The sequence below is a fragment of the Chelon labrosus genome (genome assembly GCF_963514085.1).
Source record: "Chelon labrosus genome assembly, chromosome: 2".
NCBI classification, from domain to species: domain Eukaryota; kingdom Metazoa; phylum Chordata; class Actinopteri; order Mugiliformes; family Mugilidae; genus Chelon; species Chelon labrosus.
The window spans coordinates 17,238,486-17,254,526 of record NC_140338.1 but is presented as its reverse complement, the minus strand read 5'-3'; the positions used below and the strand labels follow the sequence as shown (position 1 = coordinate 17,254,526).

Genomic DNA, 16,041 nt, shown 5'->3' with positions numbered 1-16,041 from the left:
TATGTGTCTAAGTAACATCCACATGAATGCAAGGTCCAAAAGTTTCCCAGCAGAACATTGTGTTGTCACAAGGTTGTCAATGTTATTTACTTTTCCTGTCAGTGGTTTTAATGTTGTGGCTGATCGGTGTATATAGTTAAATCTAAAAAATCGTATCTGATGTATACTGTGTCTTTGTGCATGAAAAATACAAATTTCAAAACACATGATGACACAATAGGCGGAGACACCAAAATCATTTAGCACCTCATTCTCTGTCCTGGGAGGAGAGCTGAGTGCGACGTCTTCTCCGTTGCTCACGGGCGTCCAACTCTTGTCACCCTCTGTGCGGCCGCTGTCGTTTTTGGCATCTCTGGCTTCCAGTTGGTCCTGAATGTAAGCGAGCTGCAGCATGCCCGGTCTGCTCTGAGACCTGCGACTGTCCAGAGAGCTCCCTATCCCCTTCGTGTCCGAGAAGGACTCTGCATCCTGACTTCCAGGCTTCAAAGACATCAGCAACGGACCTAGAGGACAAAGGGAGCATGACCAGGGGAGAGAGATGAGTCACTTAGTCTGTATGTTTTATTCATCCTCCACACTAAAGCGTCACTCGGTAAACTACAAGCTCTTGTTTGCAAATTTGGACACATAAGAGAGTGCAGCTGAAAAGGTAGTGATAACACTGAGCATGTGTATGATGTGATTAGGGCTGCAACTGACATTTATTGTGCCAGGCAAATAGTAAAATGTGTCAATAAATTAATTAAAAAAAATGAAACACAAAGGCTCCAGCACCTCTGCAGCGTACACAATTATCTAACACACACGTTATTTCTGACCTTTGTTGATGCCACTGAGCCACTCCTCTGCAGTCAAAGCAGGCCTGTTACTGGCCGTCATCGGGTAGATGTCTTCTTGGTACGACTCCGCCTGGAAACAGATGCACAGCACATTCAGCTTTTCAATTTATTCAGCTCAGATGTGCTTCTCATACAGTGGGGTCCCGCTGTCGTCTGTGTACTCTTACCCGGCGGGGTACGATCATGGAAAGAGGCTCGATGAGACTCTTGATTGTCACTAGTTTGTAGAACCTGAAAACCTCGCAGGAGCTCACGTCCAGACCTCTCTTTGGCATCACACCTGCAGGACGACACACACAACCCCGGACCATGTCACTACTTCACACCCATGTCATCACACCACTCCTGTGTTACTGCAGATATTGATTTTATTTTGCTGAGAGTTAGGTACAGTTACCGCAAACTAAAGGACTGGTTGGTCGGTCGGAAACAGATATGAAAGATATTTAAGTTGCCTCACAGGGAGGCGTTGTAGAGTCGTATAGCCTGAGAGACAAACAACCTCCTCAACCTGTCCGTGGTGGAGGACAGAAACAGCAGCCTGTCTCTGAACGAGCTTCTCTGCCTGACTATGGTGTCGTGTAGAGGGTGGTGGACATTGTTCACGATGGTCCGGAGTTTGTTCAAGGTCCTTGCTTCTGCCACCGATGTCAGGGACTCCGGCTCTGCCCCTACCACAGAGCCCGTCTTCTCTATCAGTCTGTCCAGCAGCGAGGTTCCCTTCTTCTTAGTGCTGCCTCCTCAGCACACCACAGCGTAGAAGAGGGCACTGGCAACGAAAGTCTGGTAGAACATGTCCAGCAGCTTCCGATATTAGACATTACACGATCTTAGCCTCCTGAGGAAACAGAGACGGCTCTGTCCTTTTTTGTATACCCAGTCTATGTTAGCCGACCAGTCCAGTTTGCGATCCAGCTGTAGACCCTGAAAGGTCTGAACCACCTCTACAAACTCCCCATTGATGGTTACCGGCTGCAGGTGGGGCCTGCACCTCTGGAAATCCACTACCATCTCCTTGGTTTTAGCTGTATTGATCAGAAGGTGGTTTGCTTCGCACCATGAGACGAAGTTGTTCACCAGATTCTTGTACTCCTGCTCCTGTCCATCCCCGATACACCCCACAACTGCAGTGTCGGCTGAGAACATCTGTATATGACATGACTCTGTGTTGTAATTGAAGTCCAAGGTATACAGGGTAAATAAGACAGGGGAGAGCACAGACCCCTGTGGTGCTCCAGCGCTGCTGATGATAGTTCTGCACAACTACATAATCTACAAGAAAGGGTGTACTACTAACTGCAATACGCAAAAGGTGTGTTTTTAAAAATTAAATAAATACTTTAAAAATCCTCACATCAAATGTTACACGTACCACACCGCACACAGCCTGAACACGAGTAGTGCACAATAGAGCAATCAGCTGACTTTGTGCTTTGTCGAGGCTTTCACTGGACAGTTTTTGCAGGCAAAGCAATCATATTTGTAAGATTTCAATCGTATACTTTACAGAGTGTCTTACCCAGATTACTCTAATCTGTTTAAACACAACTGTCTGATACACTAATTGTCTGCTTGTTTTATTTTAACCGTTTGCACGGCACACGTTCTACTTACTGATACTTGCTATAATCCTTTAATCCCTTTATCCCGGTTGGCTGCTACAGCTTTTCACCTGTTTACCCTTGTAATGATTTCACATCCGAGTGTTGTTTCAATGGATAATCGGGACAATGAACGTGTTTCTTTAAGTCGCCAGTCAGTTCAAACATAATGCTACAGGTCCTACAGCCAAATCAGTGGGTGGTTAAAAGTCCACTTAAAGCACTTCCAGAAATTTTATTCTGTCTTCGACCGTAGCAAGCAAGTAAAACACGAGTTTAAAAATCATAGAGAAGAGATTGCATGACTGTGCGTGTACAGCCTGTCACTTCACATGATCTACATCAACATCCCTTAGATCAGCTGGTTTGGCTATTCAAATACGGCAGGCTTGTTTGCATGGCACCTTTGCTTACAGGTGCAAGAGAGTGAGGAGACAGGCGGAGTCTCCACACAGGGAACAACAGCTACATGTTAAACACACTCGGCTATGGAAAGAGTTCAATGAAACGTCCAGAATAATGGAGATTACTTTAGGTGAGAGAGTTTAAAGCTGTGCATGAATGTGTGTGTTCTTACCCATTCCTTTCTGAGGCGAATGTGAGCGGTACTCCGTCAAGTAGTGGAGGTACGGTTTTTCCGAGCTGATCTCATAGTACCTGATATTTCCGTCACCCTAAAAAGTCAAAAAGTCTTTGTAACAATCTTAACAACAGTGTATTTTTTCTTTTTCTTTATTTATGATTATGATTTTAAAGGATTTCACCTTTCCAGCAAGGTAGAGCATGTGTGTGTCGGGGTCGTAGAAAGGAAAGATGACCCCTGAAGAACCATCCAGGTTCTCTTCCAGCAAAGGCACAGACAGATCATCCTACAAACACACAAAGACACACACAAAAAAAACGTTTTATTTCAAAAAACACTCAAAATTATTCCCCCCCCCCGCTATGAAAACACTATCATTTAAATCCACTGCCACATAAGAAGCACTCTCCAAGCGCTGAATTAAAAACAGAGAGTGCTCAATCCTTAATCCATGCTTTGCCTTAATCCTCAGCACACGATTCACTCTCACACATCAAAACCCACAGGCCTGCACGCGCCGGCAATTACTACGAACTAACAGGTGTGATCACAGCAACCGGCTGATGACAGAATCACAAAGAGAACAAGTTTGGATGTGGTTTAACACGGAGAGAGATGCCATTCAGATATAGTCAGTGGGTGGGCGGCTTCAAATGATGCTGCATCTCAGCCACTAGATGGCAGAGTTGTGTTTGACTCCACATAACTGGAGAGTAGTGAAGGAAGTGTTCAGAGAAATTATTTAATTAACAAATAAAAGTATTAAATTCAGAAGAAAGTAGAAAAGTGCCATAACCACACTGTTAGCAACAAACATTTATATGTATTTAAATTGGGTTTCTGTGTGAAATTGATGGCAACTGCCAGACATCCATAAGGGGTCACAAGCCAAGACTGAGATTAAATATCTACCAATATATGTGTTTATTCATGTAACAGGCGCTATCTAATACGGCAAACACTCATAAACCACAGTTTATTTAGAGAGCGTGCATCAGCTATGAGAGTCTCATTTATCCTGGAGCGTTTTTAATTTATCTGTGTAATTAATCACAGAGCAAGCAAACAGACTCACATTTTCCAGGTGAACCCTTGAACTTAGGGAACAACATGAGGTCTCTGACCCATGAAGGTGTGTTGGGTTTAAAAGGGTGACCTCTCCAGCAATACTCTTCTACATGCTGATAAGGACATAAAGGCAATGGCTGACCTTTGTTTTCGTCCTAATTCATTGAGGTCCTGGTACTACTGTATGGTACTACTATTGTATTTGACAAGATTGTCCTGTATATATGTACATTCATTCTTTCATTTATCCTCCTTTCCTTCTGAAATGTAAGTGGAGCTGAAATATATATAATGAAAGACATAAGAAAGAGACAAATTTGCACTAGTCTTGCCATAATGCATCTTTTTTTTTTTTTTGTGTAGCATTTGAAAATCAGCATTTTGTCCCAGAAGACTTCTTGCAGCGCTCTCAGCGTTTCCGTGGCGGCTCCTACCTGATCCCACAGAGCTATCTGTCGTTCGTTCCAGCGTGAAGTGCCTGATGTGAGAAGCATCTTCATGTTCCCCAGGACCAACACCTTACTGGCTTTGTGCGTCTTACAGTTGGCTTCCTGAAAATAAGAGCATTAATCAAGCATTACGAACATTTATGTACATCAAAGAACTTTTTATAGTAATATAAAGGGATGTTTATTACAGCACTGTCCTATAATGTCTCTTTTAAGTCTCTAGGAGCTTGTTTGGCAGGCACAGGAGGATGTTAGAGCAGACTAGTGTGAGTTGGCTGGTGACCCAGAGGTCTGTGGAGCTATGCCGTGGGCCAGGCGAGGCTTTAGGTGTCAGATTTGGCTGTGAGGTGCTGGGTGAGTGCCTGGGTGTCCAGGCTGGGAAGGAGAAAAGGAGCAGGGAACCACGACTTACGCAACATTGGCTGCGATGCAACCGTCCGCCGGAGCTAAGACATGTGCATTAATTACAATTTCTTGTGTGTGCTGTTGCTATAGTTTTTATCTTTATGATGCTATAGCTTTTAGTTTTATTGCTGCTGAACAATAAATGATTGCTGTATTTCAATGTTATTTTTTTTTAACCAGACAATAGACAATAAAAAACTTCTGTTCTGTTAATTATTTACTCTTCAAAAGCATTGTGTTAGTTTAAACTATCTACACGTTGATGTTCTTTTACTGTCACATACGTTCTTCAAAGAGATGCCGTTCAACGCCAATTTTTGTATCGAGTAAGTCACTACCTGAAAACACTTCTTGTAATATACTGCGAAAGAAAACTGACACAAAACTAGAAGACTTTTCCTAACCTTAAACTACACCCTACAGTTCAAAGTGTTTCGATCAGGGTTAATTGCTTTTTGCCGAGCCTAGCCTCCACATCATGACTGTATAAACAGATTTACGTGAGTGATGCACACAAACACAGCAGTACCTGCAGCAGGTTTCCTGAGCGCGGCTCCATCAGTCGGACCTTCCTGTCCTTGCAGGTGGTGGCGAGGACGCTGCCGTCCGTGTTGAAAGACATGGACAGGACCACATCTGAGTGGTGCCTGATGGTCCGCACTGGGTTCTTTATCACCTGCTCTGGACAGTCCAGGTTCCAGATCATTACCTGGAGGTGGAAAGACACACACAGGAAGAATGACATCAGACTCAATATAAACTTCTGAAACATGGACTTTGATGAAAGTGAAATGTCACTACAGGGGAGAGGGGACTCGCTGCTGTCTGTGGGTGTGTGAATAGATGGGTTACATGCAAATTTAAACAAATATCAAACATGTGGACAATAAAGGTGCTCTTCTTCAACTGTGTATTTATGGCAGGTTGATTATACAGTTTATTTTCTTTATGTCAGATATCAAACTGGATCAGATCTCTCTCTTTCCTTCTATTTGGTAGCTTGGTTCCCTTCATTAAAAGCTGGAGTGGACTACAAGCAAAGTATTTTATACAAAGAATGATTCATTCACATCATAACGAAGAGCGTTTCAAGCTGTTAAAAGCGGCCAGGCTTAATGAGGGGCTGAGAAGCATGTTATCACAAGTAGTTGCACAAATGGGAATAACGGTGCATACTTTCCTTATCTCAAAGGAATTTGTGCTGTTGCGCTCAGTTGTGTGTACCAAAAGAGAAAGAAGTTATTTGCGCCAGAGAAAGATTTTTTTAACCCTGTTTAAAAAGGGGAGGGAGCATAAATCACACAGAAAATACATATTTATTAATATAGTCAATAGGTGCGAGAAGACGGACACTAAATGCTGCCGTGAACTGCTGTGGGCGTCACGGCTGGCACGGCTCTTCCTCTTCTCACCTCCACAGCCCTGGCCCATCACTTCATGAAGTCGGCTCGCTGTCGGACTCTCAGACTGATAAACTAGCAGCAGCTTTAGATGTTTCAGCTGCAGTTGAATGACCCAAACCCTACTGATCCACTGAGACTGGACACTGAGAGTCAGAATTTAAGGTTTTCAAAGAAACACCTCTGTCACATTCTCTGTTATTAAAGACATGAAGTGCTCACGATGCAGCGTACACTATTTGAATTCTTTAGGGCCGTAACACACCAAGTTGGTGAGCATCCATACCCCAGTTAGATGTGTTCTGCACTGTTGACACTAGTTGGACAACCTGTCCACTGTTGCCATGTAGAATCTAGTTACCAAAGGTCGCCAACGGTGACAACTAGCCGTTGAATAGGCGACAAAAACTGTTTGTGGGAGGGATCACTCTGATTGGCGGTTCAGCTTAGTGAACCAGTACACAAGACAAAACAAAATAGCAAAGTTCAAAGGGTGTAAGTACGCTTTTAACAATCTACATCGTCACGTTACATCCAATAAACAAGTATTTTCACAACAACACTGTCATCTATCAGAATGATCCGGAAGAGGCCACCTCTCTGTGACGGCTTCCTAGCTTCCCTGCCTTCCAGCTAACAGTAGCTTCTGAATAACTTAACACAGACTGCTGCCAGCTGCTGGTGTGAAGAGTTATTTCCTTCCACGCTGGCACACACGGGCCAGCAGGGAAGGAAATAAGGTGCAACTTTTTGGCCCAGACAACGTGAGGAGATGTCACAGTCGGCCCACGTTGCCGTAAATCTTTGATGTGGGTTTGGTGGGTTCATACCTCCACAGATCAAAGCACCAACAATCCTACCCAGTCCTATCTGTGTGTAACTGTGCTGAGTTTGGTTGCCTAGTAATACACAACTTACAGCAGGTCACAGTTCGGCTCTTGTTACCGTACGGTCATTTAGCCATAAAACTCTCCAAGCTTGTGTTGAAAGTAGTGTGTGCGTGTTTGTGTTACCTGGTAGTCGTAGGCTGTGCTGAAGAGGATGTTATTAGCAGTTGGGTGCCACTCAATGAGGCCCACTCTGCGGCTGTGACCCTGGAGCTCCTTCCACGGTACTGTCAGGTTTTTCAGCACACCATGAGGAGGGATTTCCCACACTTTCACCTGCAGACACACACACACGCACAATTTAACAAACGCAAAAATAAGAGATGGTTTGAAAAACAGAAAACAGAGAGATAAGCGACTTTAATATGTGAAGCAGAGACACATTTTATATAGAAGAAGCTAAACTCTTCATTTGTCTTTCTGTCTACAGGCGTTTGTTCTGAGCCTATCTGCCAGGTCAGAGCTGAGGAATGTGAGGAATGACTTGTAGTTCTTCTCGAAGGCTAAACGGCGAGCCAATAAAATGATCTCCCTGCTGCAACATGCTCATATTCCATGAGAAGTAATGACACGTCAGGAAAACCATTTAGAGAATTTGCTACGCGTGTTTGTTCGCGTGTGCACAAACCGTGGTGTCCTCAGAGCAGGAGGCGATGGAGTAGTCGTTGAACGGATTCCATTTGACGTCCAGCACGTTGCCCCTGTGGCCCGACACTCGAGGGTGGTGAGGGTCAATCTTACCCGTCTGATGGAAGAATACACAAAATTACGACACAAAACATATTAACTTGTCAGCATTGTAGTCATTTTCTCATGTCTGCTGAGTATAGGGATGAACAAAATCTGCCTCATAACATAAAAACAATAATTCACCATCGTATGGCAGGTTATACATTGGTCAACTAGGAACTAGACTCGTTCTATGGCCGTGATATGCCAAGTTGGGTACACATAACGCTTGGTGCTCAAATACAGTCCTGAAAACACTGCTGCAAGGCAACTGTGGAAGACACCAGGGCTAAAAGTTTAGCAAGCTAACGACCGGGTGAGTTATGTAAGAAATGCAGAAGAACATAAAACGTTTTCCGTCGTTCATATGGACTTTTCTTGTGAGCACGGTAAACACGACCACATTTGAAGGCAGCAGTAATTACATAGATCTCTCTGGCTCAACTACAAACGATTCCTTTGCTCCACTCATATGGAGATTACTCTTATTGTAGTCAAATTTCATAAAACAGCAAAAGCATTTTATATGGAAAGAGCATCAGCTTCCTGCAGGGTATAGACTGTTAATTAACTCGGCACAAACAAACGTTTCATCGATTTTCAGTCACTTTAAACAGAGCGTCGAGCCTGATCGAACTGGCATGTCAACTGAGCTTAAAATGCGTGACAGTCACGGCCAAAAGCTGCATAATTATGTCACACAAAGCGGCAACAAACCAATATACAGTGCGTGCTGGGGAAAGGAACGAAAAACAAGAACATTCAAAACATTTAGCAACAAAAATAAATAAAAAAAAAAGACATAAAATAATGCATTTCTGCTCCTTCTGCTGGCTGCCCCCTGAATGCCCTTTATGGTCGTATCGTTAAAATCACAGGAGGCGACTGGTGTCTCAACTCAAGCAGACCGGGGTGTATTTATGAGCGGTGTATGTAGAGCAGTCAGAGCGCTCAGGCATTGGTTGACATTGGTTTTAGAGGTCTATAAACTGATAGCAGTCCTAAAAGGTGTTTTGGCTACATGCATGCGGATGAACTATGTTTGTCTCTCCTCCATCTCCTGAGGGAAATCAGGAGTCAAGCTGCTAAATGCTTGCTCGCTGCGTTCACCAGTGAGTTGCTTGACCATCACTTTAGCAGAGCTTCTTTACTGCGAATTTCCGGCTGCTGCGCGTGGAAACGGCATTGAACCAGAAGAAGCGAAAAACAAAACAATGACATAAAAGACACTAAAATGCAGTAAATGAAAAGTATTTAATTGATTTAGCTTTGAAATATTTCAACAGTGTCAGACTCACAATTGGAAGCTAAAAGAAAAATAAAATAAATGCAGCAGAGACAGATTGTCTTTTTTATTCTATGCATTATTCTTACTTCTGGCGCATACGTTACCCATAATGCAACTGTACTGCTTATAGTTCAGTCTGGGATTAAGGTGCATTTTGTTTGTAGTAGCTTATGTTGCCTCGTGCTGATAGACTTAAGCAGAGATGAACAGCAGTCCATAGCTTGCTTCTTTCTAACTCAGCACCACCAGATTTATTTTATATTTTTGTCCACCTTGAGTCTTTAGCCACAACCAACATCAACTCAAGTGACGCCCCCTGAGGACATTTATCAGACTAGGCACGGCTGCTTCTTTGCATACATAAAATATTGATTATCACAGCTTTAAACTCAGACAGACAAGGAAGTGAAGCAAAGTCTTTACAGATCTAACCACGACATGTCAGTCTGAGCAGGTTGGAGCAGGCATCGCATTTAGCAAGAAGTCCAGCCTCGCATGACATTAACATCAAACCACTCAACCCGAGGGGAGGAATTACACCAAACGATCATGACACACGGCCCTCGTATTTGATGATCCTGTGACAAGGAAAAGTTACTCAAGATTTTCTGCCTCAACAAGACGCCCTATTATGATGTTTGTACAAACAGAACCTTCTTTCAACACACCTGCAGGCTACATTAATGTTCAAGGTGAGGTGTGTTTGGAACGAGGGAATGATGTAACCATTATCTCCGCTTCCAGTAACACAAACACATGGAAGAAGGACTTCTGTTCTCATAATTATATGCATGAGCTGCTTAACCTCGCAGAACAATGGCTTTACTGTTCGTCCACACACAGAGGTGGGAGATGAAGGTAGTGGAGGAGGGAGCTCTGAAGTTTCATCTCCTCAAGACAGTGAAAGGAGGGGAAGAGGGGGGGTCAGAAGATGAGTTATGCCATTCCTGAGCTCGTATGCAATTCATACCCTATGCCAGGAGGGAGGGGATAACTCAGACAGAAAGAGAAAGGGGGGGGGCGAAGTAGGGAGAGGTGTTTAGATTGATGAACCACCCCAGACTGGAGATATATAGCGAGACTGTAAATTTAACCAACACACGAGTGAGGGCGTTCATTTGTGAGTTCAGCTTTGTTATTGATAACACCGGTAGATGTGCTAATGCGTATAAATAATGTCTGGACGAGTGTTTGATGGATCACGTTAAAGGAGATTTTAGTGATGGAGATAAGACATAGAAGACTACATGCAATGTTTTGGTTACAGTGGATGAGCTGGTGGCGGGATTCCTTGTATTTCGAGGTTCGTTTTGACTGCAATGGTGCCATGCTATTTATAAGCTGAGAGCAGAGCTGTCTTTTCCAGGTGTACTGCTTGTGCACACAGGAACAAAGACAAAACCACAAGGGATTTTGAACATGCAACCCTGCTTTTTTTTTATGTTCAGTTTATGATTTATCCTGTTGTACGTCTGCAGTAATTTTGTAATAAACACGGAGCTTACAAATCATGCTCCTTCTTCTAAATAGTCAAAAAAACATCTTTTTGAACAGTCTTGATCCAAAGCATTAAAAGCAAATAAAAAATACAACTCATGAATTTTTGTGTGCGTGGTCAGAGGTTTGGAACTTGGGATTTATTCTTCCCTTGTTTGTAACAACAAAAACAGAAAGCAATGTCATCTCCCATCTTTAAAAACACGACACCTGCCTGTCACTACGGTGTGCAGATACTCACATGATGGACCGAGAGCACAAGGAAGGCCCCACCCCCGGCGCACTCGGTGATAACGGCCAGGAAACGAGGGTTGGCGGCACAGAAGTTGTTGTCCTGGACGCTGCGTGTGATTGGCACGCCATCATAGCAGCTCTCCTTGGTGGCGGCCTTACCAAACACGTGGCGGAACTTGGAGCTGCGGTACTGAGGACGCCATGTCATCTGAGAGGAGAGGGAGGAAGGGAGGAAGAGTGAGGTCAGTCAAGGAGAGTCATCCATCTTGCACAGTTATGGTGACTGAGCTTTTTATGGGCGTCACTGCTTCTCCCGCTTTCTCACGAACAAAGGAGAGCACTGTAGGGGACTATCTCCCTCAAAAACCAAAGTAGAAGTTGTGAAAGCAGAATCATTTTAAAGTCATTTATTGTGGCTACATGCCCGAAAGCGTGTTACATCACTTTCAAATTAAATCAAAGCACAACACAAAACCAAATGTGTGCATAGAAAGACTGTGTATTACCGAGCACACCATGTACACATTAGATGGCATTTTAAGTCATTTAAAAACTTAATATATGCATGTGAAATGTTTTTTTTTTAAAGTTTATCTGTTTTAGCATATTGCATCATTTTAGCATGTGTGCCATGCAATGTGGGTTAAAATGAGGGAATTACATGTAGCAAAAAGTCTGGTCAGCTGGGAAACCAACCAGGCAATAAGCTCCTGAGGGCAGTTTAGCCCATTTATTACATGCATCCAATAAAATGTTTGATTAAATAGTAAATCATCTCACTTTCTATCTTTTTCCCTCCAAAAATGTGAATTCAATTTAAGGGATTAAAAATGTTTATGTGATGTTTACACTGAATATTATCACACATCTTAAATCTTAAATAAATTACAAAAAGCATTTGGAACTGCTGTTGGGCTCTGCAAATACACTACAGTGCATGATGGACAATATTATTCTCCAGTATGTCTGCCTCAGGCCAACAGTACACAGTATGCATAAATCATGGTGTTCCACAGGGTAGTATTTTAGTTCCACTTCGATTCTCATTATTTGTTCGGTTGTTTTCATATTATTCTGCTTTTGTTGTGTCCCAGAGAATGTGGTAAAACAATTGCACAGTATATAATCTGTCAGTGCTTGGTTGATACCACATCTGTAAATAAAGTTTAGGTTATTGTTTGGGTCTAGTTTAGTAAAATGTGTTTGTGTGTGTGTGAAGCAGTGCAGCAAGCAGTCAAGCATTTATTTTATGTGGTTGCATCCTACGGTCTATGGCTGCATCCAAGAGATAATATTTGCATGTCTAAAAATAAGTCCATAAGCACCAGCTTATGCAGCGTCCTCAAATCCACGCTAAGTGATTCATTTTTTTAATTAAATGTATTGAAGCAGATACAAAAACATATTGTGGCCACTTTCTGACAGTATTATGGTTTTGATTTAGAAATCTTAAGGATATTTTTGTTTATATATATATAGAATTATGATAACAGTCATATAAGGCTAATCTAAAGCATTATAATCTTTGTTTGGGAAACATTTCTCAAAATATAGGGATGAATTTTCAGTTTATGGACTATTAATAGGATGTCTAGAGTAACTGTTGAAACATGGCCCACGTTAGATCATTTGTTTATGTGTCGTAAATGACAACATCCATAGTCAAAATTATGTTAGTGTTAAAAACGTATGGCCTCCTTTATTTATATTCTTTTCAGGATATTCTGCAAATAATATGAGTCTCTCAAACTAGTATACTACACTTAATGTAAAAATCTTGAGTCTCTTTTTAGCCGCTTCCTTTAAGCCAGTCGATGCATATGTCATTATTGTGAGAGATAAGTGGCTCTGGTCCGTTGGGATGACGGCTGGCCAGCCAGCATGTCTGCTCCGCTACTCTGCTTGGCCCTCTGCCTGCCTGCTGCGTGGTCATTACTTATGAATTAGGGGTGGAGGAGGTTGATGGATGAGAGCGCAAAAAATGGACTTATAGTAGACGCAGGGAGAGCCGACCGATCACACGTCACCTAAAACAGTCCCTGTCACCAAAAACAATGACATCATTCTCCTGATTCATGTTGACTGCCAACTGGCCTCCCGTATGATGGCTAAATAAATACATGGTCCGCATGATGCAGGTGTGGCTGAATGGAAGCTGAGCGAGGAAGTAAAACAGAGGGAGAGCAGTCGGGCGGGGATCATGACTTCATGTCTCGGTTTACTCTTCCTCCTCTCACCTTCTACCCTGAGGCCATGACAGACAGCCTCGTGCTGCCACAAAGGAATGTTTCCCCGCTTGACAAAGAGCTTCTTTAAAGTTCGCAGGTGTTTAAGAGTCAGACACTATCAGTCACACATGGATGTGACTGATAGTGTCGGACTCTGACCGTGCAGGCGGCTGAACCTGCAGCATTGACACGGTTAACTCAGCAGCATGTGCTGCTGGGGAACCAAACACATTCTGCATTGCCTTGGTAAACTAAATACTTAAAAAAAAGACATCGTATTAGTTTTAAAAATGGTGTATCTTCCCTTTGTCTTTGCTGAAGAGTCCCTACAATAAAACATCACACAGAAGCAGGGCTGCAGTGACATGTTATTTTACTTTTGTACAGCTAAATGTGCCAAATCAGCCAATTTGGAGAGCTCACATAAACAAGAACCGTATATTCGCTTTTGATTCAACTGATTCAACTGTTTGTGTCTAAACAAAAATCCTTACAACAGTTTCACAGAACCCAAGGATGCATCTCCATATTGTAGGACGTCTATGTATTTGATGATAGGATTTTTTTAAAACATATTTGAGAAGTTGGAACAAGCAAATGATTGACAATTGGTTTGATGCTACAACCAGTCTGAGCTAGCATTTCTGTGGAACTCCACTTTACCACTGTGGAAGTTTCACAACAACAACAACATGCTTAAACCTGCAGTACTAATACTGATGTTTGGGAGATTTAATGTTGATTTTTGCTGCACTTTGCTTTTAAATCAGCAAGTACTCACTAAAATGACAAATATACACCGACCAGCCACAACATTATAGCCACTGACAGGTGAAGTAAATAACATTGACCGTCTTGTGACAATACAATGTTCTGCTGGGAAACTTTTGGACCTGGCATTCATGTGGATGTTGCTTAGACATGTACCACCTCGACCAGACCAGTCCCCCCCACCTCATAGCAATGACACTCCTTGATGGCAGCAGCCATCCCCAGCAAGATGCAGCCTGACACAAGAACACACAAACGGTTTAGGAACAACTAAAAAAAACATGAAAAACAGCACAAGGTGTTGACCTGGCCTCCAAACTCAATAGATGCCAAACTGATCAAGTATCTGTGTGATGATCCACAGAGGCCCCTCTCCTCGACCCATAGGACATATTGTAAAGCTCCCCACTAACAACATCATGTTGCCAGACACCACGGGACACCCTCAGAAGGTCCATGTCCCTTCTCTGATGAGTCACAACTGTTTACGAGGCACAAGGAAGACCTACACAAGATTAGGAAGGCGGTTATGCCTGATCTGTGTATAAACCACATAGTGCCAGCCCATTCAGTAAATTTCACTGGATAAATAAAGACGCTGAAGTGATTGTAAAGATGCAGCTGTTTCCATTTTCAGCTCCACATAACGGATAAAAATGCCTCAACCTATTTAGCAATTGTGAAAAGAGCTGCAAGCTAATTTTTCTTCTTCCATCACATTTTGTGTCAATCATTTCATCAATGGCCTGTTGTTGTATGTACCAAATATATTGAATAATTCACCTCTTTAACTATGCTCCGCACCTATTGATCTACATTCCCACAGTGCGTCACTTGTTATTCTATTGATGTCAACTAAAACTTATCTGGTGCCTTTAAACACTCATCTGTTCCGCAATGTTTTGTCACCCAAAACACATTCATGGTGATTATCAGCCTTTAGCATCTACTCAAACATGTCAAACTACAAACACGGCTGACGCCCATGAAGGTATGAGAGGAATCAGCGTGAAACGTCACTCGCAGGAATTAACTGCTACCTGCTTTAAATTTCTATTTGAAACCAGTGTTGTGAATGATTCTTGTTAAGGGACTGAATGCAACGATCTGGAAGCTACACGCAATTACTAACTAGAGCACATCTGGGCTGCTATAATCAGCATTCATGTATTGCTGAGGCTTACAAGACCAGAGGGAGAAGCTTCCAGGGCCGACGGCTAAGACGTCTTGTCACATCTAAAGCAGGTTGTAATCAGGCCAGTGGCAGCTTCCTCCTTTCAGCTGCGTCTTGCAGCAGGTACACAGCAGGCTGCCTGGTGGGCGGCCTGTCTTGGCTCCTCGCAAAACCGATGACGAAAACATTAGTCCTGCTATTTTTACTCTGGCTTCTCGCTGATCAAAAGACAGCCAGGCATGTTCACTGACAGCGGAAAATGGTTATATTCACAAAGACGTCTTTGATTCTTTGCTAAATAAAAAGAGGAGGTGCAGTCATTTTTGTCAGTGGGAAATTTATTTCGGTCCATGACCAGTGAGTCACAGCGGCAGCCGCATAAAGGGGGCAGTAAAAACAGCCATAAAACTAAACTGAAAACACAGATATGACTTTAAAAAAAAAAAAAAAAAAGATATATTGTACATCTGGTTTGCTCTGCCAGAGAGCTTGTGTGGGTCTGTACTTGTATGTGGATAGCATGCATATTCACCTATTCCTCACCTTGAGGCTGTCTTTTAAGAACCTCATAACTCATAATCACATATACTAGCAGCCACTCCTCTCTTTGGCTTGCAAACGCTCACGGCAAGGAGAAGGTTCAAAGTTTAGTTATTGGTGTCAGGGTGTCGATGACGTAAGCAGCATAAGGCCTACAGCTAAGATGTTGGAGGCGCAAAATCTCAACCTGTTGTCTGCAAGAACCCTTACCCAAAACATATCGACCTCACGACCCCGAACCTAATCCCCACGCCCACCGCCTATAAAACCGAGAGTGAATGAGCCCTGCTTTCTCCGAGTGAAGATGTCATGTTTTGTAAACGCTCGGAGGGAAATTCAAGACCTGGA

At 42.9% G+C, this 16,041-nt stretch overlaps 1 protein-coding gene across 2 annotated transcripts in view; it reads right to left on the bottom strand.

Annotated features, from left to right (window-relative positions):
* The window catches only part of coro2aa (coronin 2Aa), a 42,308-nt gene that overhangs the window by 4,951 nt on the left and 21,316 nt on the right, over positions 1–16,041 (bottom strand). For both annotated transcript variants that reach the window (XM_084563807.1, XM_084563808.1), the window contains exons 2-11: positions 10,988–11,188; positions 7,861–7,977; positions 7,359–7,508; positions 5,475–5,654; positions 4,526–4,642; positions 3,205–3,309; positions 3,018–3,114; positions 1,007–1,119; positions 819–909; positions 247–503 (exon numbers count right to left, since the gene is read on the bottom strand). In XM_084563807.1, the coding sequence (XP_084419933.1) occupies positions 247–503; positions 819–909; positions 1,007–1,119; positions 3,018–3,114; positions 3,205–3,309; positions 4,526–4,642; positions 5,475–5,654; positions 7,359–7,508; positions 7,861–7,977; positions 10,988–11,188 (1,428 nt within the window). The remainder of the gene's footprint in view (positions 1–246; positions 504–818; positions 910–1,006; positions 1,120–3,017; positions 3,115–3,204; positions 3,310–4,525; positions 4,643–5,474; positions 5,655–7,358; positions 7,509–7,860; positions 7,978–10,987; positions 11,189–16,041) is intronic.